General features: G+C 34.4%; 1 protein-coding gene across 3 annotated transcripts; it reads left to right on the top strand.

The window, feature by feature from the left end:
• Positions 1-1398: 1398 nt before the first annotated feature.
• On the top strand, positions 1399-25404 carry itchb (itchy E3 ubiquitin protein ligase b). 3 transcript variants are annotated; one of them, XM_079401323.1, is made up of 24 exons: positions 1399-1538; positions 6127-6217; positions 7535-7676; positions 7896-8020; positions 9617-9751; positions 9838-9883; positions 10056-10216; positions 10954-11149; positions 11318-11413; positions 12602-12776; positions 12871-12934; positions 13219-13303; positions 13527-13655; positions 15925-15997; positions 16491-16562; positions 16754-16842; positions 17477-17636; positions 17800-17933; positions 19028-19168; positions 20151-20271; positions 21380-21484; positions 21558-21654; positions 23357-23429; positions 24464-25404. In XM_079401323.1, the coding sequence occupies exons 2-24, from the start codon at positions 6148-6150 to the stop codon at positions 24561-24563; spliced, it is 2589 nt and encodes an 862-aa protein (XP_079257449.1). In that variant the 5' UTR covers positions 1399-1538; positions 6127-6147; the 3' UTR covers positions 24564-25404. The 3 variants fall into 3 exon arrangements, with proteins under 3 accessions (XP_079257449.1, XP_079257447.1, XP_079257448.1); XM_079401321.1 differs by having other exon boundaries at positions 10053-10216; XM_079401322.1 differs by lacking the exon at positions 1399-1538 and adding an exon at positions 4433-5015 and having other exon boundaries at positions 10053-10216.
• Positions 25405-25762: the final 358 nt, after the last annotated feature.

Genomic DNA, 25762 nt, shown 5'->3' with positions numbered 1-25762 from the left:
AGTTTAGATAGTTGTTTAATGCCTCTATAACTAGCAGAAGGCACTGTGTAAAGTAAATGGGGTAAGATGTAACGCTGCGTTACAATCTGCCCTGTCCTGCTATTCTATGACATTAGAGATTTAATACATTTTAATGATAAACGACCAGAAACAGGTGAATAAAGACTGACAATCATTGTTTAATGATCAGAAATTATTATTTCAAGACATGGAAAGCATTTTGGCTCGTTTATATGGGATGGGGAAGTCGTGGCCTAATGGTTAGAGAGTCAGACTTGTAATCCAAAGGTTGCGGGTTTGAGTCTCGGGCCGGCAGGGATTGTAGCGCTCTCTCCACCCTCAATACCACGACTGAGGTGCCCTTGAGCAAGACACTGAACCCCCAACTGCTGCCCACTGCTCCGTGTGTGTGTGTGTGTGTGTGTGTGTGTGTGTGTGTGTGTGTGTGTGTGTGTGTGTGTGTGTGTGTGTGTGTGTGTGTGTGTGTGTGTGTGTGTGTGTGTGTGTGTGTGTGTGTGTGTGTGTGTGTGTGTGTGTGTGTGTGTGTGTGTGTGTGTGTGTGTGTGTGTGTGTGTGTGTGTGTGTGTGTGTGTGTGTGTGTGTGTCCACCCTCAATACCACGACTGAGGTGCCCTTGAGCAAGACACTGAACCCCCAACTGCTGCCCACTGCTCTGTGTGTGTGTACCTGGTATTCATCACGTCCTGGGGACCAAATGTCCCCACAAGGATAGTAATACCAGTAAATCTTGTGGGGACATTTTTTGGTCCCCATGAGGAAACAAGCTTATAAATCATACAGCATAAAGTTTTTTGAAAATCTAAAAATGCAGCATGTTTCCTGTGAGGGCTAAGTTTAGGTGTAGGGTTGGTGTAGGGCAATAGCACATACAGATATGTGTGTGTGTGTGTGCACTTTGGATGGGTTAAATGCAGAGCTCGAATTCCGAGTATGGGTCACCATTCTTGGCCGTATGTCACTTCACTTCACTTCATATGGGCCGTCCCAGGTATGGTTGCAATATGTTCATTGTCAAACTCAAAAATCTGATTACTTTTAATTATTAAAAAACGCCATTATTTTATTTAAAATAAATAATTATTATATTTTAGTTTATTTTCATAAGATCAGATAACATTTTAGGGTGTCATATGGTCATGTTACAATGTACCCCACCTACGGGGCATGTTGTCACATTTCACTTTAAAATTAATATGTTAGAAAGAGAACACTTTTTCCTCACACAATCTTCTGTAATAAGAAAAATACGTGTAGAGATTTGAATGGGGGTCAATGGAGAACAGGCTCTCTGGGCCATAAAGCGCCCTCTGGCGGAATAACGAAAGAATGCGACTCCTGTTAAACGGATTTTTGGCTCGAGTTCCGAACAGCGTCTTTGATGACGTGTTGCCGTGAAGATGGCGGAAGTTCTTTCCTGGATCTAAACCGGAGTCGCTCGGTACGGATTGTCTAATAAACTATCTGAAGACGGATCGGTTCGGCTTCTCGTCTCGCATCTGACCCGCCGATATATTCGGGTAAGAGACGGTCAGCTGATTGATACTGTGCGCTGTAGTTTACTTCCGCTTATATATGTGTATTGCGTTAGTGACCCTGAGTCGTGTTGACAGCTCGTCCAATCACTTTAACTATTTGTATCTCATATAAATAGCTCTGTTTTGACAATGAGAGTCAGAGGGAATCAATAACATGTGCCTGGAGATGTATCGGTGCGTTTATTGTTTACTGAATATGATCGGGTCTCGTGAACACATGTAGCATGTTAATACTGTCATGTCACATGTTTAGCTTGAGTTTGTTGTTGGTTTTGGTTTCAGCTGATTTGATAATTTAAGTATTTCCTAGCTAAACAGGTTTGTCCTGAAGCTGCTCGACTGATCTCCATCAACATTAACAAAAATACCGCGGTAAAAATGGTTTCTGCTCCTCAAAAAATAGTTACTGGAGTTGTGTTACTTGTTATTAGCCACCAGTATTATCGAAAACAGAATGGTATATTGATAGCATGGTATTAAAATGGCCATGGCAGTTCCAAGAATACCATGTATTGGACTACTATGGTACATATAAAATAAGTTAAGGCAGAAAAAAGTATCATGGTAATTAATTATCATGGTAATATTGTGGTATTATTTAAATTACCTTGGAATTATTTATCCAAGGTAATCCAAGGTAATTTTATTTAAATTACCTTGGAATTTCATGCGAATATCATGGTGTTACCAAACATTTTTTCCACTTATACTTCACTATAACCTAGTATTATTTTGTAAAGGCCTGAAAGCTGCTTAAAGGAGAGACATTGCAGATTTATTATAGTTTACAGTACTAGCAATGACTATAGTAACTGCTATTTTGAAGAAAACTATTATGATAATTTTATTTATCTGTTTTATGTTGACCCATTCTGCAACTGTTTTGTGTTAAAAAAAAAAAAAAATTGTAGAGTTCAATGTTTGTCAGTTTTATGGCTGTTATGTGTTTAATATAGTGTTTATATCTGCTGGGGTTTTTTGTTACCATGTGATTCATCAATCAATCACATAAAAATGCATGTTAACAGGAGACGTCAGTTAAAAATTGATTTGGTAACAGTTTTAGAGGTAACGCTTTACAAGTAATGTGAATTAAGTAATCAGATTACATTTTTTGAAGTAACTAGTAAAGTAACACATTACTTTTAAATTTGCAATGAAATAACTTTTTCAATTATGTAACACAAATTACTTTGTTTTCCCATTTATTCACTGACACCTGCCCCTGTTTTGAGAGAAATTGGGAGTGAGCCTGAGACTAATTTCACTTTTGGTGTGAAAGGGCCTTTGCGGTTGCCGCAAAAATTACTTTTTTTTTGTTTTAAATTAAAAAAACAAATAAGCAAGTCCAGCCCAGGTGACAAAAAGTAATGCAAATAACATAATGCGTTACTTTCTGTAAAAAATAGTAATGCAGTTATTTACTGTTCATGGAGTAACACAATATTGTAATGCATGACTTTTAAAAGTAACTTTTGTAGTTACTAACAAAACAGTATATAAAAGTGCCATGGTATCTATTTTGAAAATGGTAACATCGCGAGTATTGATTTAATTGTGCAGTAATGATTTGATTAGGGCAGCAACAGCTAATCATGAGTAATGAAAGTAATTCGACAATGATTATCGATTAATCAGATCACCTCACTTTAGTGAATAACACATTTCTATGGACAAAACACACATTAGATAGCCTATAGGTGGAAGACAGAGACTATAAGTATTGAAATGAAATTTTGCAAGTTTATCCGATTAATCGAGTAAATAATTGACATATTAAACGATTACCAAAATAAATGTCAGTTGCAAATGTAGATTTGGTTATATAATACTGTCACAATCAAATATTCCATACAGCCATGTGGTTAATACAAGTATTGTGATATTACCATTTCATACCATCACTGTACCACATTACAGTGAATAATGAAAATAATCGACAACAATTATCGATTAATCAGATCACATCACTTTACAGAATAACATTTCTATGGACAAACGCACATTAAATATAATAGAAGACTGAAACTGTATATATAGAAATAAAATTTGGCAAGCTTACCTGATTAATCTTATAAATAATAACAGATTAATCGATTACCAAAATAGTTTGTAGATAAATAGATTTATAGATTATATATTTGCTTTATACTAGTGCTGTCAAACGATTAATCGTGATTAATCATAACCAAAATAAAAGTTTTGTTTGCATAATATATGTGTGTGTAATGTGCACATTTATTATATATATATATATATATATAAATACACACACATACAGCATAGATTTAGAAAATATTTACATGTATATATTTATATTATATATAAATATATTTAAAATATAAGCATAACATATTTTTCTTAAATATATACATGCATGTGTGTGTATTTATATATATACATAATAAATATACTCCATACACACATACATTATGTAAACAAAAACTTTTTTTTGGATACGATTAATCGTCTGACAGCACTAGTTTATAGATTATATATTTGGTTATAAAATGCTGTCACAAACAAATATTCATGTGGTAAATAAAAGTACCATGATATTACTGTACCATAGTACAGCCACAGTACTCTTTTGTAAAGAGTATCATTGAGTTTTTAAGATAAATAAGATATTAATAGAATTATAAAACGCTACTTTGTGTTGCTAGGGTGTTCTGGGTGGATGCTAGGTGGTTCTGATATACTGGTCTCCAGATATGTCTCGGTTCTTTTGTGGGGTTTTTTTGTCCCTTTTATCGCCACAAACACTCCCTCCATCTGACAGATAGCCCCGCCCCCAAACTCACGTGATTGGTGGCGTCAGAAGTTGTCATGTTGCGTATCTCAAACAAACAGATAGACGTTCTGAAAGGGTGTTTGACTCTTCAATGATTAACTCATAGTGACTGAACATTAAACTGACAGCAGAAAGCGTCGATGTTGAAGACGACGCAGAGGATATATCAGGCAGAAGCAGAAACTTGTGACTCGTCTTTGGCTTTCCTCGCACTGGCTGAGTGACATTTAGATTATGAAGGAACACGTCTGTCATAATCTCTAACCTGGAAGTTTATCAGTGCCATTGAAAAAGCTTTAGCTGGTGTTTTTGTCTTTATCTGTGAGTCTGCGCCGGTCTTTCCTCAGGGCTCTTATTGTGGCCCGACACTCGATCAGCGATGAATAATTAACCCAGAGATCAGCTCCAGTGAAAGTTTATTCTGATATCACTCTGATCTCTCTGTCTCTCGCTTGGGAGCGTCTCAGTTTGATTGTGACGTAACTGGAGGAGAAGTTAGCGAGCTCAGCGCCTGTAATCTGGGATCTCCTTACAGCAGGAAACAGAGAAAGCTTCCAACACTTCCATGGCTATGAAAGCACAATCTCATTTTTCTCTTCTCAAAAGATATTGAAATCAAAGTTAATTGTTTCCTCATTTACTGCGGTTTACAGCTTTGGAATATGGTGAGCTTGATTCGTGTTTCCTTGAGTTTCAGTTCCTCTGTCATGCTGGATAAGTCGTGTATTTCTTGGAAAAATTGCATTTTTTTTTATTGTCTTGTCATAGTCATCCAATCTGACCTAGTTTTTAACTGTGTAGCCTATTTACTTTATGCATACAATATTTTGAAAATAGAAACGATGGTTTCTCTTAATTAAAATAAATCTAAATATTATATAAATATTGAAAATCAAGGCTGACAAATACTTTTTAAATTTTAAAATAATGTTTAAATTGGCAAGGATGTGTTAAATTGATCAAAAGTGACAGTAAAGATGTTTATAATGTAACATTTATTTTAAATGTATTTCTATTTGAAATACATTTTAAAAAAAATCTGTTCATCTAAATAGATGCATACATACAATACAACATGTTTTAGTGTATATTTATGGTATCCACAAAAATATGAAGCAGCACAACTGTTTTCAACATTGATAATAATCAGAAATGCAGTAAATCAGTATATTATAATGATTTCTGAAGATTATGTGACACTGAAGACTGGAGAAATGATGCTGAAAATACAGCTGTGCATCACAGGAATAAATTATATTTGAACATATATTCACATAGAAAACAGTTATTTGAAATTGTAAAACTATTTCATAATATTACTAATTTTACTGTATTTTTAATCAAATAAATAGTGAGCACAAGAGACATTACAAAATCGTACAGACATCAATCTTTTGACTGGTGGTGTTGTATATTTTCATGAAAATTAAGAGATGTTAAGATGCATTTGAAGTTACTATTTATGCATATTGCCTATATTAGAATACATTAGATTTTGCATCAGAAAACGTTTATATTTTGTTCTGCTGTAGAAAAAGTAGTTTACAAGTTCCATACAAGTTTCAGCTTAGTCTAACTACAAGTCTAAGCATAATGAGCACTTTGAGGATTTGCTGATTTTTTTGTGAGATTCATGCCATTAGATCTTTGATAGATTAATTTTGAGTCTCAACAAGCAGAACTGGACATTGCTTTGTTTGCCATGCAGTTAAATAATGTCTTGAAAATCCAGAAATGTGTGTGTGACGTGTTGTTTGGTGTGTTTTGTGCTTGCAGGTCTCAGTGTAGCCGTATGTCATGGCCTGCAGTGTTGCTAAAGCAGGACCTGCTAATGGCTTCCCTATGAAAGCGCAGCTGCAGATCATGGGTACGTTTGCATATGTTTCCACCTGTCGTTTATCTGATGTGACATTCTTCCTCATCCGCTGGACTTTGATGTTCTGTCTCATTAATAAACACTAATACTTCAATTCTGATGGCGTCACGGAGCAGTAAAGGAGCTGTGGTGCACGGGTTCAGTTTTCCTCTCTCTGTCGCTAATAATAGAGAACAAAAGGCCAAAAAAAATATAAAAGAATAGCATATACATATGAACGCACAACACACAGCTTGTTTTTTGCTTTCATTCAGCAGCGATCTCCAAACTAAAGAAACTCTCATCAGGAAGTGTGCATTTTATTTGTGTATGACTGTTAATATAATAATAGTAATACATACTAATTATATTAATATGTACTAATCTTAAAAAAGGGAACTTTTTTTCTATATAATAATGTCTGTAAACTTTCTAATAGTTCTGATATATTAAAAGTTTCTTTCTCTGCTTGTGCTGAATGGCATAATCACTAAACTACTGAACAACATAAAGTGAATACAAATACAAACATTTAATTTCATTTGAATTGTTTCAGTTTGCATTAACAAATGATGACAGTTTGCTCTAGTGAACATAATATCTCATGTTTCTTTATACTGTAGGTACAGTACAAACCAGTTTTTTATTTTATTTATATACTATTATAGCTTTTTTAATATTCGGAATTAACTTTTAATTAAAATTTAAAATTTTTGTTTAATTTTTAGTAATTTTGTTATGTGTTTTTGTCGTTTTATTCATTATTGGTTTATTTAATTGTTAATTTCAGTTTTAGTTTTTATTTATTTCTAGTAATTGCTTCCACTTAAACTTATTTCAGTTGCCAAGGGAACATGTCTAAGATTATTATTTTTTTTTTCAATTAGCAAATATATTTTCATAGTTTTAGTAACTATAATAACACTGGTACAGACATGTATTCTTACATTTAAAAGATCAGAGGAATGTTTTTTTTTGTTCCTTTATATATTAGCAATTTATGTGGAATTAATTTTTTTTATTATTCTAAAAATAAAAAAAATAAAAACAATGGGGTTTGTTAGAAAAATCTTTTTTTTAAAGGGCAAAAAACCTTGTTTATTTGTATGGATGTTTTATTAAACAATGTGTGTTTGGTAAAAGTGTCTGATTTAAAAAGTGCATTTTTATGCACGTTATTTGTTCAATGCAGTGTATTTTCACCTGTACTTCTGCCTCCAAACACCTGCTTTTCTTCGGTAATGTTTAGTGAAACATGTTTGCAAACATTTGCAAAACCCATCATGGACGCGGCGTGTTGTTTTGACCGTTTGTTCTCTCGGTTTGCAGTGATCTCGGCCAAACTCAAGGACAACAAGAAGAACTGGTTCGGCCCGAGTCCGTATGTGGAGGTGTGTGTGGACGGCCAGTCCAAAAAGACGGAGAAATGCAACAACACACACTCGCCCAAATGGAAGCAGCCGCTCACTGTGTGAGTTTGCTGTGACCTCATCCCTGTGTTTTTGATTTCCCACAGGCTCTACCAGTTCCTGAATGAACTTCAGAAGCACATTGTTATGCGGCTCAATTCTCTATTAGACTGCTTTTATCTTCCTGACGTGAAGTGATTGTTAATGACCTCTGTGGACTCTATTATTTGCGGTGTTTGCCAAGTCAAGTGGCTGAGTCTCTGCGTGTGTTTGTCCATCAGGATTGTGACTCCGTTCAGCAAGCTGATCTTCCGTGTTTGGAGTCACCAGACTCTGAAGTCGGACGTTCTGCTAGGTGTGGCCACCCTCAATGTCAGCGAGACGCTCAAATCACATGACATGAAGAGTGAGTGTTTATGCTCTGCCACTTTAACCACAGGAACCACATTAAAGAGCGCAGCACAAGCCTGGCTCTATTAGCAGTGTTGATCACTGGAGTCCCTCTATTTTATTTTTGTCTCTGCAGCACAAAAGCAGTTTTAAGTCGCTGGGATATATTTGTAGCGATAGCCAAAAATATATTGTATGGGTCAAAATTATACATTTTTCTTTAATGCCAAAAATCATATTTAGTAAAGATCATGTTCCATGAAGATATTTTGTAAATTTCTTACCGTAAATAGATCAAAACTTCATTTTTTTATTAGTAATATGCATTGATAAGAACTTCATTTGGACAACTTTACAGGTGATTTTCTCAATATATTGATTTTTTTTTGCATCCTCAGATTCTAGATTTTCAAATAGTTGTATCTCAGCCAAATATTGTCTGATCATAACAAACCATACATCAATGGAAAGCTAATGATAATGTGTAAATTCAAAAAATTGACAGTTAAGACTGGTTTTGTGGTCCAGGGTCACATTTATTCAAGCAAAAATTATGGCATCTACATGAATACTTTCCTTTTTTTTTTTGAGCTGTAAAGTCATTTTAGTTGTCTAAATGCTGCTTTGATATATCATCCAAGCTCTGACAGGAATTATAATATTGGGCTGACTAGATTAGAAAGTGATTGTGCACTTTAAATGTGTACATGTTTATGTTTTAAATATGAACTTTAAAATGTTACAATAAAATGTTTATAATTTATATAATTGCATAATATAAGTGATTAAATTATCAAATTTAAGGAATATAAATATAAGAATATATGTAGACATTTTAATTAAATAAGTAAAAATACAAATAATTTTTTAATAAATCATTCGGTTGAATTTAAATGTAAAAATATAAATGTAATTTAAAAAATATATATAAGCAGTGTTTTATTGAATTTTCTGCATTTACTGTTTTCACGTAACATGCCAAAGTGATCATGTTTACCAGCTGCAACAGGAGTTATAATGTTAGACACAAGGTTTTAAATATAAACTTTAAAAAGTATTGGTATTATATTATAAATGATCATTTGTATTGTATAATATAAATATTATATTACATATAATTTTATAATATAGGTACAATATGTGAATAAAAAAATAAAAAGTATAAAAATAAACTTTAAAAAATATTTATAAAAAGAATATATAAGATTTATACTTATACTAAAATTTATACTATACAATATACATTAATATAATTTTTAAATGATTCTGTTATATATAATTGATGTTATATATTATTAAAAAAATTAATAATTAAATAGTTTAATCTAAATGTAAAAATATGAATTTAATATTTTTAATATAAATGTATATAATTGTAGAATATAAATCGATATATTAGTAAATATAAATTATTATATTAAAGAAATTAAAAATATAAATTATTTAAAAAACTGAATAATTAAAAAAAAAAATCATTGCTTTTTCTGCATTTACTCTCTGTTTTCAGCAGTTGTAATGAAGTTGAGTGCCATTTGAACACTGATTGTTTTTGTTTGGGGCTTTTCACACTCCTCTCTTCATCAGCGTCTCTCTCTGGTTGTGTTTCTTTCAGTCTGTGAGGTGGTGCAGACGCTGCAGCTGTGCACAGACAGAGATCAGTCTGATAACATCGGCGATCTGTCCGTGTGTTTAGACGGTCTGCAGGTGGATCCTGAAATGTTCCAGTCGGCTGAGGCCAACATCCAGAGTCAGTCGCTCCAGTCATTTCAGTAACAATAACAATAATATTTTACACTAAAAATAGCACAAATAACTAATGATATTGTTTTCCAGATACTTTAAATGGGGAATCTGAGCTTAATGACGACTCGAGCAGAAGGTATCTTCATATTAGTTATTAAATAACAATCAAAGTGAAAGTGTAAATGAATGTTTCTTTATATACAGTTTACCAAAAATGAAGGGAAGCTGTGATTGGTTGAGGAATATCCCATGCCTCTAATCATTTTGCATGTATGGCTGATGTCCTGTCTCTTTCTCTGGAGAAGCAGAGATCCGTCTCCATCGGTTATAGATGGTCAGGAGCTGCCGTCGGCTCCTAACGGCCGTGTGAACGGCATGGACTCTCCTTCAGCGTCATCCAGAGGGTCACGACCCCCGCGACCCTCGCGACCTCCGCCGCCGACCCCTCGCAGACCCACGTCCTCCCCAGGTGAGACACATTCGGTTATAGCATTTAGTTGTTTAATGCTCTACTCTTTCATATTGAAACATGTTGGATCAAGTCATAGAGAAAGTCAAAATATTATCCAGGCTTATTTATTAGTAGATTTTGGCCAGCATCAGCTGATAACAAATCTTTTATAGCCTATTAAGACAAGTATGTAATTTCCATTCTTTTAAATAAATAATTATTGGTACATATTATTAAATATTATGTAAAATAAATGTACATTTAATTTTCTGATTGCTTATTACTGTACGTCATGTATACCCACTAATGCTTCTGAAAGAAGTATCACCGGGACTGCATTTATTTGATACAAAAATATAGTAAAAGCAGTAAAATCGTGAAATATTTTTGCAATTTAAAATAGCTGTTAATATCTGTTAAAATATAATTTATTTCTGTGATCAAGGCTGAATTTTCAGCATTCTAATATGCTGATTTTGGTGCTCAAGAAGCATTTCTGATTATTATCAATGTTGAAAACAATATTTTTTTGGAAAATGTGATGTGTTTTATTTTTTGGAATCCTTTGATAAATAAAAAGTTATTTTTTTAATGTAAATCTTTTGTGAAATTATAAATGTCTTTACTGTCACTATTGATTAGTTTAATGCCACTCTGTCTGCAAAAAATATGCATGTATTTGCTCTGCATATTGGTTGTTGAAAAATATTGTTGCAATGAGGAAATGGTGGTGAATTTTTCCCCCCTCTTTGCAGTTTCCTCTACAGGCTCACTTCCTGATGGCAGCGATTCGTCCCGTTCAGACACTCCAGTTCGGAATCCCACTGGAGGCGGAGCCCCAGACTCTAGCCCCGCCCCCACAGTGGAGCAGCCTGGTAGGACGTCCCTCAGCGTAGTCCCCGCCCCCAGCAGGATTCCCAGCATAGTCAACCCTGCACCGCTCCCATCTGGGTACGTCAGTAAACAGAGGCTCCGGTTCCTCTTTACGTCCCTTCCCCAATTTACAAATTGCCTGTCAACAGAAAATGCATGCTTTGTTTTTGAAAATTTTAAAATAATTGAACTGAATTATATATGAGTGCCCATATGGTTCGCTCACTAACTGTAGTGTGTGTGTAGTTGGGAGCAGCGTGTCGATCAGAACGGCCGTGCGTATTATGTTGACCATGTGGAAAAGAGGACATCGTGGGAGAGACCGGAGCCTCTGCCGACGGGGTAAGAAACCCTCCCCTGTCACTGAATTACTGGTTACACCCTTAGAAGAATGTACTATGCATACTTGTAATATATTTAAACTGTAACACTGAGTCAGTGCAGTGCAGTATGGTGGAGTTTGGATATTTCAGCTTAATAGTTCAGGAACTGGACTGTTAATGAAGTTTTTAATGTTTTAACACAAGATCTCATTTATTTCACCTACTTGAATTGTTCTGAAATATACTGTATGGTATAGAAAACAACTGCCTAATGGCCTTAGTGAATCTCACAAAACCCAGAATACTTCCAGGTCATATTTCACCACAAAAGAAATGATATTTTAAGAAAATGCAGATTATTTGTTTTAGGACCACCTGTTCTGCACCGTGACTAGGGATGTGTACTAGTACTGAAATACTATATATTTTTAAGACCGACTAGTTGGTGGGATGCCTGAATAACATTTCTACTAATCGGCCTGCAATTAAACTAGTTTCTATGGAAGCTTATTTCGCAATTCTTATTTTTTTAGTCTTGCATATGCAAGTTTATATCTCACAATTCGTTTATTTCACAGAAATGTGAGCTTAGATCTTGCAATGCTGAATTTTTCCCTCACAATTTGTACTTTTTTCCCCCCACAATTCTGACTTTAAAAAAAAAGGTTTCTCTCTCAAACTTCAGATTTTCTGAGATTATATTTTTTTATTTTTTTGCAATTGCAAGTTTATATCTCACAATTTGGACTTCTCAGAATTTTAACGTTTTTCTCGCAATTGCACATTTATATTGCGCAATTCTGAATTTTTTTCTTGCAATTGAAAGTTTAAATCTTGCAATTCTGTCCTTTTTCTCGCAATTCTGAATTTTTTTTTGCGATTGCAAGTTTCTCACAATTTGGACTTCTCAGATATTTAGATCTTAGATCTCACAATTGAGATTTTTTTTTTTTTCTCTCGCAATTTTGACTTTTCCCTCACAATTCTATTTTTTTTTTCTTGCAATTGCGAGTTTGTCTCGCAATTCTTTCTTTATATCTAGCAGTTGAAAATATTCTGTCAGATTCTACCTTTTTGTTGTTGTTTTAGCGACACATTTCTTAGGAGATGTTATAAATACTATTCAGTATTGTTTGAAATGTTGATGAAAATGTTAATGCATAAATATTTTTGATAAATAAAATATCAATATTTTTCTCTCTCGTAGCTGGGAGCGGCGTGTGGACCCGATGGGCCGTGTGTATTTTGTGGACCACTTTAGCAGAACCACCACGTGGCAGCAGCCCACGATGGAGACGGTGCGAAACTACGAGCAGTGGCAGCACCAGCGCAGTCAGCTGCAGGGAGCCATGCAGCAGTTCAACCAAAGATTCATCATTGGGGTGAGGAAATTAAACATATGCATTTATCTTCATATTTTAACAAATACACACAGTTAGCCATAATGTTCTCCTTTGTTTCATCCGGGAGCTGCAGGATCAGGCTTCAGTCACACAGAATAAGGAATTTGACCCGCTGGGACCTCTGCCACATGGATGGGGTGAGAGAGCCACAAACTTTCCCTTCATTGCCAGGAGAAACTGCTAGGAAAACTGTACCCTCATCAGTAATATGCTGGACAAGCAGCTACTTTTTATTGTTCTGGTAACCTTATCATCTGCGAAGCAGCACTAAAATTAGCCGGTACATGTCCCAATTTAACAAATGAGAAGCGCTTGCACCGTGTAAACCAGCTAGTGAGTGAAAGTTTGCAAAGGCTTAATCACATCTTGGCTCCATTATTTCTGACTTTCCTCTTGGTGTCTCCTTCTGTCTCGCTCTCAGAGAAGAGAACAGACAGTACTGGCAGAGTCTACTTTGTTCATCACACGACCAGAACGACGCAGTGGGAGGATCCACGCACACAAGGGTCAGTTCCTCTGTCTTTTTCATCTAAAATACCAATCTACAGAAAGAAACAATAAAGCACTTTTACACTAATGACCTTTTAATGCACTCCACTTAATCACATTTCAGCCATGATTAAGGAAGACCAGTTTCAGAGAAGTTTTTCTTGTTGGTCTATGGATTTCCATCTTCATAAACTGATGCCTATTAAAGTGTGCTCATAGCTCTGTTTCTGTGTTGTGCAGTTTGCTAAATGAGAAGCCACTGCCGGAAGGTTGGGAGATGAGGTTCACTGTCGATGGCATCCCTTACTTCGTAGATCACAACCGGAGAGCCACCACTTACATCGACCCACGGACTGGAAAATCCTCTCTGTAAGTGCAAACACCCCCGCACACAGTCTTTCCCCAGACGTGCCTAGATCATGCAGTTCTGCCAGGTTTCAGCACTGCATTATGATATCAGCAGCAGTTCACGGTTGAAATATGATGTTAGTAGGACTGTAGCATTCACAGTTGCATTATGATGTTAGCAGTAATGCAGTGTTCATGTTCGAAATGAAAATATCTGAAGACTGTTATGAAAATGTTTTTAAAATAAAATTTTGAAATAAAAACCTGTTTATGAAAACACAAACACATATTAGAACACTGTTAGATTATGATTATGACGCAGCAATGTTATTAAAAAAGAAGCATCTAAAAAGGAATAGCTGCCTGAGGTGAAGCTGAAGAGTGACTTTATGCCAATAAACTGAAACCCGTTCTATGATGCTTCCTATGATATTAATCAGATAACTTAGAAGCATAACATAGACGTAACATTACAACTTGTATCTGCACAAAAGGATGCAAATGCCTGTGAACTTTCAGTTATGCTCTACAGCGAGAGAAAGAGAGTGAGTGAGCGCTTTCATAACAGCGCGCTGAAACACGGCCAAGGACGGAATTTACTATAGGTTTCACATTCTATTAAGTTCTCATTATAATGCTATGTTTATGGCAGATTTGTGCTATATTTTCATTGACATTATCAAGTGATTCCTGAAATTGCCTGTGCGTTTTCGAAGCCTTATGAAGTACGAAAACAATTGAAGTATGCCTACTGTTGAACAAATATGATGAAAAAAGCACTGCTGCATTACTATAACATCAGTATTTAAAAAAAAGAAACATCTATAAGCAATACGACCGTCTCAAATAACTCAGTCAATATCGGGCATTGCATTTGAGCATGAAACTAAACGCATGCAGCGCACTCAGCATGTTAATAAATGTTAATATCCCAACGCATCCTACATTAGATTAAGCAGATATGTATGTAGCTAACCCAGACATCACTACGTGACTTCGAAGCCATGCATCTCTCTCTTCTCACGTCTATATTTTGGACTGCATGCTGTGGCAAGCTAAACAATCAGAGCTCAGGGTGCCGGCCACGGCCGAATACTTGAGTACTCAATCGCTGTTGCACATCCCTAGTTAGTTGTTTGGATAAATGTTATTATGCCAGCAGTGGTGAAGTGTTTATGGTCGCATTTTGATGTCAGCATCAGTGCGGCTTCCTTTTCTTTTTACCGATCAAATGCTTTTGAAATCATTATGTATAAATCATATTATAAATGTAATTTATGACCTTGAGACTGGTCCGAGGATTTTCTCGTTTTGCTTCATTTGGTTTAGCTTACAGATGCACAGTGATCTCTTTCAGGCGACACCGTGCGTGTTCATCAGTCATTACATGCATAACAGGAAAAACGGGTTTATGTGCCTCAGGAGTGAAACTTACATGATGACTCAGCTCAGAGAATGCAAACACACCTCTCTCAGAATGTGTGTATTAATCCACATCAAGTGTTTTGAAGACACAAAGGGATCCTCTACGTCAGAGGAATGCGAGACGTGCTGCTGATGTCAAAATATTCCCAACAAACAAACATCTGCACTCAGTGTTACCCGTCTCTAGTGTCAGAATAAACGCTCTTGGCATCTAGATGAGACTTGTATTAGGAGTTTCAGCTGTTCTGTGGGCATTTAAGAAGCAACCAGGAAGGATTAGCATGCACAGCAATTTTAATGATTTTCATATTTAACTTTAAATTATTCAAGGGATAGTTCACACAAAACTTCTGTCATTAATTACTCACCCTCGTGTCGTTCCAAACCTGTAAGACCTTTGTTCATCTTCGGAACACAAATTAAGATATTTTTGATGAAATCCGAGAGCTCTCTGACCCTCCATAGACGGAAAGTGTCCTTACACGATCAAGGTCCAGAAACATAGCAAGGACATCGGTCAAATAATCCATGTGACATCAGTAGTTCAACCATAATTTTACGAAGCTACGAGAAATATTTTTGTGTAAAAGAACGGATTTTACAGATGTTCTTGCTACGTTTCTGGACCTTGATCGTGTCAGAGAGCTCTCGGATTTCATCAAAAATATCTTAATTTGTCTGTCGGGTTTGGAACAACATGAGGGTGAGTAATTAATGACAGAATTTTCATTTTTGGGTGAACTATCCCTTTAAGATATTTTGCTGTGGTGCTTTAGATTTAGTCACAAAATAAACAAAATATGAAGCAGTTTTACTGTATATTGTGTTTGTGTAATAAACAATTTCACTCTTCCTTTCCCTTCAGTGAGAATGGCCCTCAAATCACATACGTACGAGACTTCAAAGCCAAAGTTCAGTACTTAAAATTCTGGTGTCAGGTGAGGATTTCCTTCAGTTCTGCATTTATGGTCCAGTTGTGTTTTTATGCATGGAGAAATGAGCAAAGATCAGGAGTTGGTCAGAACAATATTAAAGGTATAGTTCACCCAAAAAAGAAAATTTGTTGAAAAATGTATTCACCTTCAGGTCATCCAAGATGTAGTTTGTTTCCTCATCATATGTTGAGAAATGTAGCGATCACTTGCTCACCATTGGATCCTCTGCAGTGAATGGGTGCCGTCAGAATGGAGGCACCCGCATCACCGCTGTTTGGACTCTCATTCTGACGGCACCCATTCACTGCAGAGGATCCATTGATGAGCAAGTGATGTAATGCTACATTTCTCCAAATCTGACTCACTCATGTACATCTTAGACGACCTGAGGGTAAAGTTTTCAAAAAGGATCTAAAATGGGTATTATATCTACTTCAGTCATATTTAAATCATCTTTTTAAAAATGAAATGGATTGTTTTTCATTTTTCATTACAGCAATTAGCAATGCCACAGCACATAAAGATCACCGTCACCCGCAAAACTCTGTTTGAAGACTCGTTCCAGCAGGTAATGCAGTCTAACTTTAAAATAACCCATGATCGCTGTAATACTGTTGTGTTTTTTTGCTAGTAGCTCCAGCATTTAAAAACCAGAGCAGAGACATAGCATGGAGCCTGTAAATGTCTTTAAACACGTCAGACATCTGCACGGTTTGTCTGTGAGACGTGAAATGACATTGTTCTGGTGTCTCCCTGCAGATCATGAGTTTCAGCTCTCAGGATCTCCGCCGCAGGCTGTGGATCATCTTCCCTGGGGAGGAGGGGCTTGACTATGGAGGCGTGGCCAGGCAAGTTTCATATTTCACTCTTTCTGGAGAATAAAGACCAGATCAAAGCATTCTAGAGCAGGGCTGCGCGATATATCAAAATATGGCTTAGTGCGATTGTCAAATTGTGCAGACTGCAAATTAATTAATTAAATAAATGTGCTCTGAAACCATCAGCACATACTTCCATCTGTCAAAATAAAAGCACATTTGTTTTTGTCCAAAAAAATTTATTAAATGAGTATTGTAACATATTAGTATTGTAATATTACAGTTATAAAATAACGTTGTTTATTAAATACTTAATTGTTTTTTATGTTTACATTGCTACAGTTACAATATAGATTTCTTATTTTGTTTAATATATTATTTAATAATAATCACAATAAAATCACAATAGAATAAAAACTATATTAGTGTCTCGGTGATACTAAAACTACACTGAAGTTCACTTTATGGTTACTGAAAGAGGTTCAAGTCAGCTCCTATAAAGAGTAAACCCAAATTAAAGAAAGCAGTTTTCCCTTATTGCTGAGGCTTCTCTGATGCAGTGGTTTTTAGTTGTTTCAGAGTGATTTAGGTTTGGTGCGTCACACTGCATTGCTTGTGTCCAGTGTGATACTGTAAAATAAAGCGTGTTGTGTGTTTTGTGCAGGGAATGGTTCTTCCTGTTATCTCACGAGGTGTTGAACCCCATGTACTGCCTGTTTGAATACGCTGGCAAAGACAACTACTGCCTCCAGATAAACCCCGCCTCCTACATCAACCCCGACCACCTCAAATACTTCCGGTTCATTGGACGCTTCATCGCCATGGTAATGCTGCCTTGTCATATTTGGTCAGTGTCTGATTGTATTTCATGTGGTGTGATATAAAACAGCTGTTCCTGTCTTAACCGGATTTGGACATTTAGGAGCATTATACTGAAAAAAATCTCCATGATGCCTGTTTAGCATTCATTCTTTGTGCTTCCTGCAGGCCTTGTTTCATGGGAAATTCATTGATACGGGCTTCTCGCTGCCGTTCTACAAGCGCATCCTGAACAAGCCCTTGGCTCTGAAAGACCTGGAGTCCATCGACCCGGAGTTTTATAACTCGCTCATCTGGGTCAAGTCAGTTTACCAGCTTTACTGAACGCATGAATATACTTTACGAATAAGTATAATGCATTAATGTCTTACAGAAGTGTATGTGGTTCCATGGGACTGTAATATATTCCATAAGCTAATTTAAAGAATAGCATGGTACTTTTTGAGTACTTTTTTAAAAATAAAAAAGAAACAACAACAAAATACTTAATAATATTCATGTCATAATGTAACATACACGAAACGAGATATATATATATATATATATATATATATATATATATATATATATATATATATATATATAATAAAAAAAAATCATCATTTTTATTTATCAATGATATTTATTATATATATAATGTTTAATATATATTAAATAAAAAACAATATTTATAGATTTATGTATCATATAATTCTGTTTTTTTATTTATTTATTCGATTGAATTGAATGAATGAATAAATATGTATGCATGCATGTATTTTTTGTGTATTTATCTATTTACTGTATAAAATATTTTTTCTTCTAAAAATAAACATAAATTCTAACTTATTAATACTATTGCTACTAAATATGTAAATAAAGTCCACTTTATATAACGTCCACTTTAAATTTCAGAGTAAAGTTGCATTGATTACTTAAGTATTATGTGTTTAGGCCTCCAAATAAAAATAAATAGCAAATTATTATTTTGTTAATTATTTATTACAGTGATAAAAAAAGCTAAATTTAATTAGTCTTTAATAGAAAGGGTGATTTTTGCCCAATTAACAAAGAAATAAATAATATTATTATTATTATATTAAATTATCGTATAATATTATTAAATGGTTAATTAAAATTATTCTAACAATTAATAATGTTTCTGATATGCTTTAAATGCAGGTAAAAAATTGTTATTTTTTTAAAACGTTTACCTTTCTTATTTTGTGTATTATCATCTCAAATGTTTGTATATGGATACTTTTTGTCAGTGTTATAAGTTAGTATTCTGAATTCTTGAGTCGTTCTTGTGTGTGGTGTGATTATAAACCCTCACGTCTGAAATGCAGCTCAGCGTGATTGATTTGAGTCGTGAATGCCTCTCTAACACAATGTGTGTGTGTGTGTGTTGTGTCAGGGATAATAACATCGAGGAGTGCGGGCTGGAGATGTTTTTCTCGGTGGATAAGGAGATCCTGGGTGAGGTGTCGACTCACGAGCTGAAGCCGGACGGCGGGAACATCCAGGTCACAGAGGAGAACAAAGAGGAGTACATCAGGTGCCGCTCTTCCCGTCTCGGTCTTATAATGAAACACTCTGGATGCTAAATAAAGCCAGACCCCACGCTGACACACATAAAGTGCTCTATGCTTTAGTACTGGTCATGCTGTTGTTGTTACAAAGGATTATATTCATTTTACTTGTCAAAGTCCAGTTAGTGATGATATTATAAAGGAGCTCCGTCTGCTGTGTTTCCCTCATTTCAGTGCTATCACTCTAGTGAGCTGCCTATCTAGGCAACAATTTAAGGCCATGCCAAAAAGTAAACAGCAAATTTATTCTGCCTCTAAGAAACCTAATTTTGACATTTTGCATAATATATATTAAAAGCTGCATTAACTTACATATAATGCGTTTATTTAAAAATTACATTTAAAAAATTTAAATTACATTTTTATTTACAATTACATATTAATTACATTTAAAAATTATCTAACAATTTTTATAAATAATGTATTATTATATATGAATTTATTTAAAGATATTAATATTTTAAATTAATATAAATTATTTATAGATATATTTTATATATTATATATTAAATGATACAGTTAATACACACACACACACACACACATACATACATAAAAAATGTTGCATTAACTTACATGTAATGTATTTATTGCAAGCAGCTTTTTGCAACATTATATTTATAAATTATTATAATATTCATATAAATATATATTTGAATTTTATTTAAAATGTTGCATTTTTTCAGTGCTGAAACAACTTGCATTATATATGTTGTTTCATTGTTGCAAAAATGTTGAAAAAAGATTATATTCTAAATGGATGTAAAAAGGTTAACAAAATACTTATAAATAAACGCTGAAATGTTAGTTGCTGTATTGATGCTCTCTAGAAGGTAGCTTCCTGTAAAGACAGCAAGGCAGCTCTCTAGAGATCGGAATGGAGCTTATGCCTCCTCGGGTGTTGTTGAGTGTGTGTTGGTTGTAAATGTCTGTTGTGTGTGTGTTCAGGCTGGTGGCGGAGTGGCGTCTGTCTCGTGGTGTCGAGGAACAGACTCAAGCCTTCTTTGAAGGATTTAATGAGGTTCTTCCGCAGCAGTACCTGCAGTATTTCGATGCCAAAGAGCTGGAGGTGAGAGATGCTGATTTAAAATCTCTTAAATCCCACGCACAGTGCTGCCTTGAAAATATATGTGCACTCGAGTCACACTTCAGCGGAGCTGAATGTCATTGCATAACATAACAAAGAGCAGTGACATTCTTATATATTGGATATATGTGAAAATGCACTGTACATTCCAAAGCTTGCAGAATCAAATCAAACATCTCATTTAAATACTGTTTCATTACATTACATTTACATTTAGCAGATGCTTTTATCCAAAGCGACTTACAAATGAGGACAATAGAAGCAATCAAAATCAACAAAAGATCAATGATATGCAAGTGCTGTAACAAGTATCAGTTAGCTTTACACAGTACAGGTAGCAAGTTTTAATTTTTTTTATTATTAATAAAAAGAAAACCAATAGAACAGAAAAAGAGAGAAAGCTAGTGTTAGAGGCCTTTTATGCTTTAATAAAAAGGAAACAAATAGATAGAATACAAAAAGGTGGTGTGTGTTAATTTTTTTTTTTTTTTTAAGAATAGAATTAGATTAGAGAGTGCTAGGGTTAGAGGGTTAAATAAAGATGGAAAAATGTTTTTTTAGCCGATTCTTGAAGATGCTGGGATTGAGTTGGGCAGGTCATTCCACCAGGAGGGAACATTTAATGAAAAAGTCTGTGAAAGTGATTTTGTGCCTCTTTGGGATGAACAATAAAACGACGTTCACTTGCAGAACGCAAGCTTCTAGAAGCACTGAAGTACTGAATTTAGGTAAAGGGGTGCAGAGTCAGTGGTGGTTCTGTAGGCAAACATTAATGCTTTGAATTTAATGTGAGCAGCTATTGGTAGCCAGTGCAAATTGATGAATAGAGGTATGACATGCATTCTTTTTAGCTTGTTAAAGATTAATCTTGCAGCGGCATTTTGGATTAATTGTAGAGGTTTGATGGAATTGGCTGGAAGACCTGCCAAGAGAGCATTGCAATAGTCCAGTCTGGACAGAACAAGAGCTTGAACAAGGAGTTGTGAAGCATGTTCCAAAAGAAAGGGCCTGATCTTCTTGATGTTAAATAAAGCAAATCTGCAGGACCGGGCATCTATTCTGTAATTAACTGTGAGTTTGTGTGCCATAGGTGATGTTGTGTGGAATGCAAGAAATAGATCTGACTGACTGGCAGAGAAACACCATTTACAGACATTACACCTCCACCAGTAAACAGATCCTGTGGTTCTGGCAGGTAATGATGCAATAATCTGCTTAGTAAATCATTTTAAATGAATGCACCAAGACACACTCTCTTTTCTCTGTAGTTTATTAAAGAGATGGACAATGAGAAGCGCATGAGACTGTTGCAGTTCGTCACCGGCACCTGCCGTCTGCCTGTCGGAGGCTTTGCAGACCTGATGGGTGAGTTACTGTGACGGTCACGTGGAATTTATTTTGGATTCAGATCAGTTTTATTTACATAACAAAATGAAGCAGCATTCACTATGCATTCACTACTATTATGTGATGTATTATAGCATTAAGACTAGATCCAACAAGTGAGTAGAGGAAACATTTGAACTAATACACATCATCATACTTTCCCAGTTGATTAATCACAGTACATTCAGACAATTACTTTGCATTACATGTTTTCTAAAAAAACAAATGTTGTTTAAATTTGTAAATAAGGCGTTATATAATTAGACATTTCCAGAAAATGAATCTGGCCATTGGATAAAGCCAGGTTCAAAATTATTTTCGTTTTGCTGACATATTAGAATCAAAGGTTTTTACCAAAGGAATTTTGTATATCTCTTTTTATCTCTCCATAAATCAGAAAATGATGTCAACAGCCAGAAAAAAAATACATTTTCATCATGTTTTAGAAATAAAATATTATATAAATCAGTGTGAATGAAATATGAACAAACCCCACAATAAAAACCTTCAGAATATAGAGAGGAATAAAACTGCTAAGTTTGGTGTTTGTAAGTGCTACGGAAGTGGAGAAAAAACTCTTTAAAGATATGAATCGTAATTGAGATCTACAGACACAAACAGATTTACCTCCAGTTTCACAGACAAGGCTTAAGCTTAGTCCTAGACTAAAATGTAAGTCTGAGCTGTTTCAACTGAAATAAACTTGCACTGACTGATCTTAAAATATATCTGTGCCTTTGTTTTGTCTCAAGATGCACACCAGTAATGATTTTTTTCTAAGAATGTTTATATAAATTACTTAAATGTACTAATTGAACTATGGCCTAATCCTGGCTTAGTCTAAGCCCTGGCTGTGAAACCAGGCCAAAGTGTTTAAACTAAACGTTTAAAAGTGTACTTTAGATGTCTTCTTTTTACTAGTCTGTAAAAAGTTTCAGTTTTCACAAAATGAAATTTGGCAGAAAGTATGCAAGCAACAATAAAAAATAATATAGAAAAAAATTACCATGTTTTTTTTTTTTTAAATATGTTATATAAATCAGTGTGAATGATATATGAACAAACCCCTCAGTAAAAACCTTCAGAATATAGATAGGAATAAAACTGCTAAGTTTGGTGTTTGTAAGTGCTGCTAACGTGGAGATAAAACTTTTAAAGATATAGATTGTAATTGAAATCTACTACGGTAGGCAAGAGAACTCAACCCGCTACAAATAGAAAAAAACACCTGCAAATTAAGAAAACAACTTCATCAATTTGACAACACACGTGCTGCAGATGCTCACAACACAACCAAAAAAAGAAACGCGCTGCAAATAAAATTATTTGTTTGTGTTGTGAGCATTTGCACCACCTGCTGTCAAACTTATGAAGATGTTTTCTTGATTTGCTGGTGCTTTTTCTATTTGCATGTGTTTTCTGAAGTTGCAGCGCGACTACAGACGCAAACAGATAAAGTGTTATAAAATAAACACTTAAATGTGTATTTTAGATGCAGTCTTTCAAAGAAGAATATTATGGAAGCAAAGTAGTTCAAAATCACAAAATTGACTAAGTGGAATAATGACTGGGACATAATGTAGAGAGCAACCAGAATTTTATATTATTGGTTTAATATTTTTTTGTTTGAGTCCTGGATCTTGTTGGCAGTGTGTGACGTTTGTCGTGTGTTTTGGTTCAGGGAGTAACGGACCGCAGAAGTTCTGCATCGAGAAGGTTGGGAAGGAGAACTGGCTTCCACGCAGCCACACATGGTACATAATCTCACTTCATACAGACATTATCTTGATCTCAGAATTTAAGTTTAAGATGTGTACAATGGACTTGTGCCAGAGAAGGCATGTTTTAAAATAGTAGTTTCACCTTTTCAACTGTCTAAATACTTTTTTTTAATGATTTAGCAAATAAATTAATCAAAAGGCAAACACATTTTTAATAAAAAAATTAATAAATAGTATAGTGTATGTGGGTGTGCGTGTATATATTACATGCATATGTTTTATATATATATATATATATATATATATATATATATATATATATAAAACAGTATATATTAGTATACACAAGTATGTTTGTATTATATGAAACTCATTTATGTGATCTTGATAAAATTGTTGTTTTTGTGGTGGTTATTGTTAAAATATATCTATATAGTGTATATTAATAATGCAATAATACTATTTCAAATATGAAAATATTTATATAAATAATATTATTTATGATTGTTATCGTATTTTATTATTGTTTATATTAACTTTTTACATTTTCTTAAAAAGTTTTTAAAAGAAATTGTCTAATTATTTGTTATTTTCATATATAAATGAATAAATTAGTAAGTAATTATTATATATTGAATTACTTGGACACAAATTTATTTATATTTTTAATTTGAAGTTAATACATTGATAACTGATTCCTTCACTGTTCAAGTGACACTTCATATACTGTACATTTGTCCAGATTTGCACTATGCATTCAAACTTATTACTTGATTTAATAATTAAATAATCTAAATGAATAAATAATTGTTAAATATCTAATATTTTTAATACATTTATTTAAATATTTATTTTGAAATTCATGATAAATAATTCATTGTTTTTATGTGACACTCTTAGAGCTTCATATACTGCAATATTTTGTATTCATTGTTGTATACTGCATATAATAATCATCTTAAAATCAATAATATTCATCTGTAATGCAGCAACAGTACATATACAGTATTCCTCGAGTACACTGTGGATATTAAACCTATAGAAACTTGTTTTTCTTTGTACTCCAGTTTTAATCGTCTGGATCTGCCACCGTACCGCAGTTACGAGCAGCTGAAGGAGAAGCTGATGTTTGCTATTGAGGAGACTGAAGGATTCGGACAGGAGTGACATACACACTCACTCACACACACACACACACACACACACACACACACAAAGAGGATCTCATGCACACTAGTTTTACTGAGAGGACAGACCGATGATCTGACACAGGTGAATTATGGGAAAATGAGGGTTTCTGCGCTCACCTGTCACTTGGTATTAATTTCTGTATCCCCGTGAGACGAGGAGGCTTTATGCAAGCGTGTCAGAGACGTGACGCTGACGTTTCTACATGTGATTAATCCAGCGAGTGCCGTTCTGAACGACTCCAGAAGAAGAGTCCCAAAACGATCGGAATGATTCACCAGAGCTCTGTGAATGTGTGTTTTTATGTTCACAAACCCTTCGACGGGTCTCCTTGTGCCTTTTTTCCTCACTGTCATCCAAACAAACTGAGTTATTAAAGTGTAGCACTCGACAGCAGCAGGATCTTCAGGCGAGGACCTGATGGCTTGTTGCACAACTGACCGAATTATTCATTCAGACTGTTAAGAAATGGCCAGTTTCATCACAAAATCGGTTAGAAGTTGTTTTGCACAGGAAAATTAAGGTATTTTGCATTGTGATTTTAAAATTAAAACACATTCATGACAATTAAAACACATTTTTGCAAATTCTCATTATTATAATGTGGAAAAAATGTGTTTTCCACATGTTCTTGTAACTGTAAAGTGAAAAAAAACCCCAGTATATATACACTTTCAATTGTCAGTAAACATTGTGTTGTAGTGAATTTAAACTTGTGCTGATCTAAACAAAAAATAATAAACACTTAACCAAACTAATACATGTAATAATTAAACAGATTTGTTTTACAGAAATGCATTTTTCCACATTATGCTAATGTAAATAAAAAAAAATGTCAAATGTTTGATTTTCATGAAAATACTGTTGCAGTGCAAAAAATGTAATGTAATGGTCTTTATGCTCAGTATATTTTGTTATATATATATATATAACAAAATATATATACACATATGTATACATACAAAGAACATTGAAAAACCATTTCAAAATATATAATATATTAAGACAATATAATTTTTTTTTTTTTTTATATATATTTTAATATATATACATATATATAATATGAATTTTGAGGTGAAACATGGCTTGGACATTTCTAAAATGATGCAAATTAAAATTTGCGTGATTTCAGGACGTTCTTGGTCTCCGGTGTTTCTGATTTCACGCTCTGGTTCTCC

The sequence above is a fragment of the Barbus barbus genome (assembly GCF_936440315.1).
Source record: "Barbus barbus genome assembly, chromosome: 40".
In the NCBI taxonomy this organism is placed as follows: Eukaryota; Metazoa; Chordata; class Actinopteri; order Cypriniformes; family Cyprinidae; genus Barbus; species Barbus barbus.
Note: the sequence above shows the minus strand (reverse complement) of the source record. Positions and strands in the feature narration are given on the sequence as shown.

Bases quoted from the DNA above. Each gene is read 5' to 3' on its own strand.
- itchb (XM_079401321.1), top strand. From the start codon at position 6,148: ATGGCCTGCAGTGTTGCTAAAGCAGGACCTGCTAATGGCTTCCCTATG. The intron at 17,934-19,027 runs GTCAGTTTACCA...GTGTTGTGTCAG, and splicing joins AACTCGCTCATCTGGGTCAA to GGATAATAACATCGAGGAGT. The intron at 20,272-21,379 runs GTGAGAGATGCT...TGTGTGCCATAG, and splicing joins TCGATGCCAAAGAGCTGGAG to GTGATGTTGTGTGGAATGCA.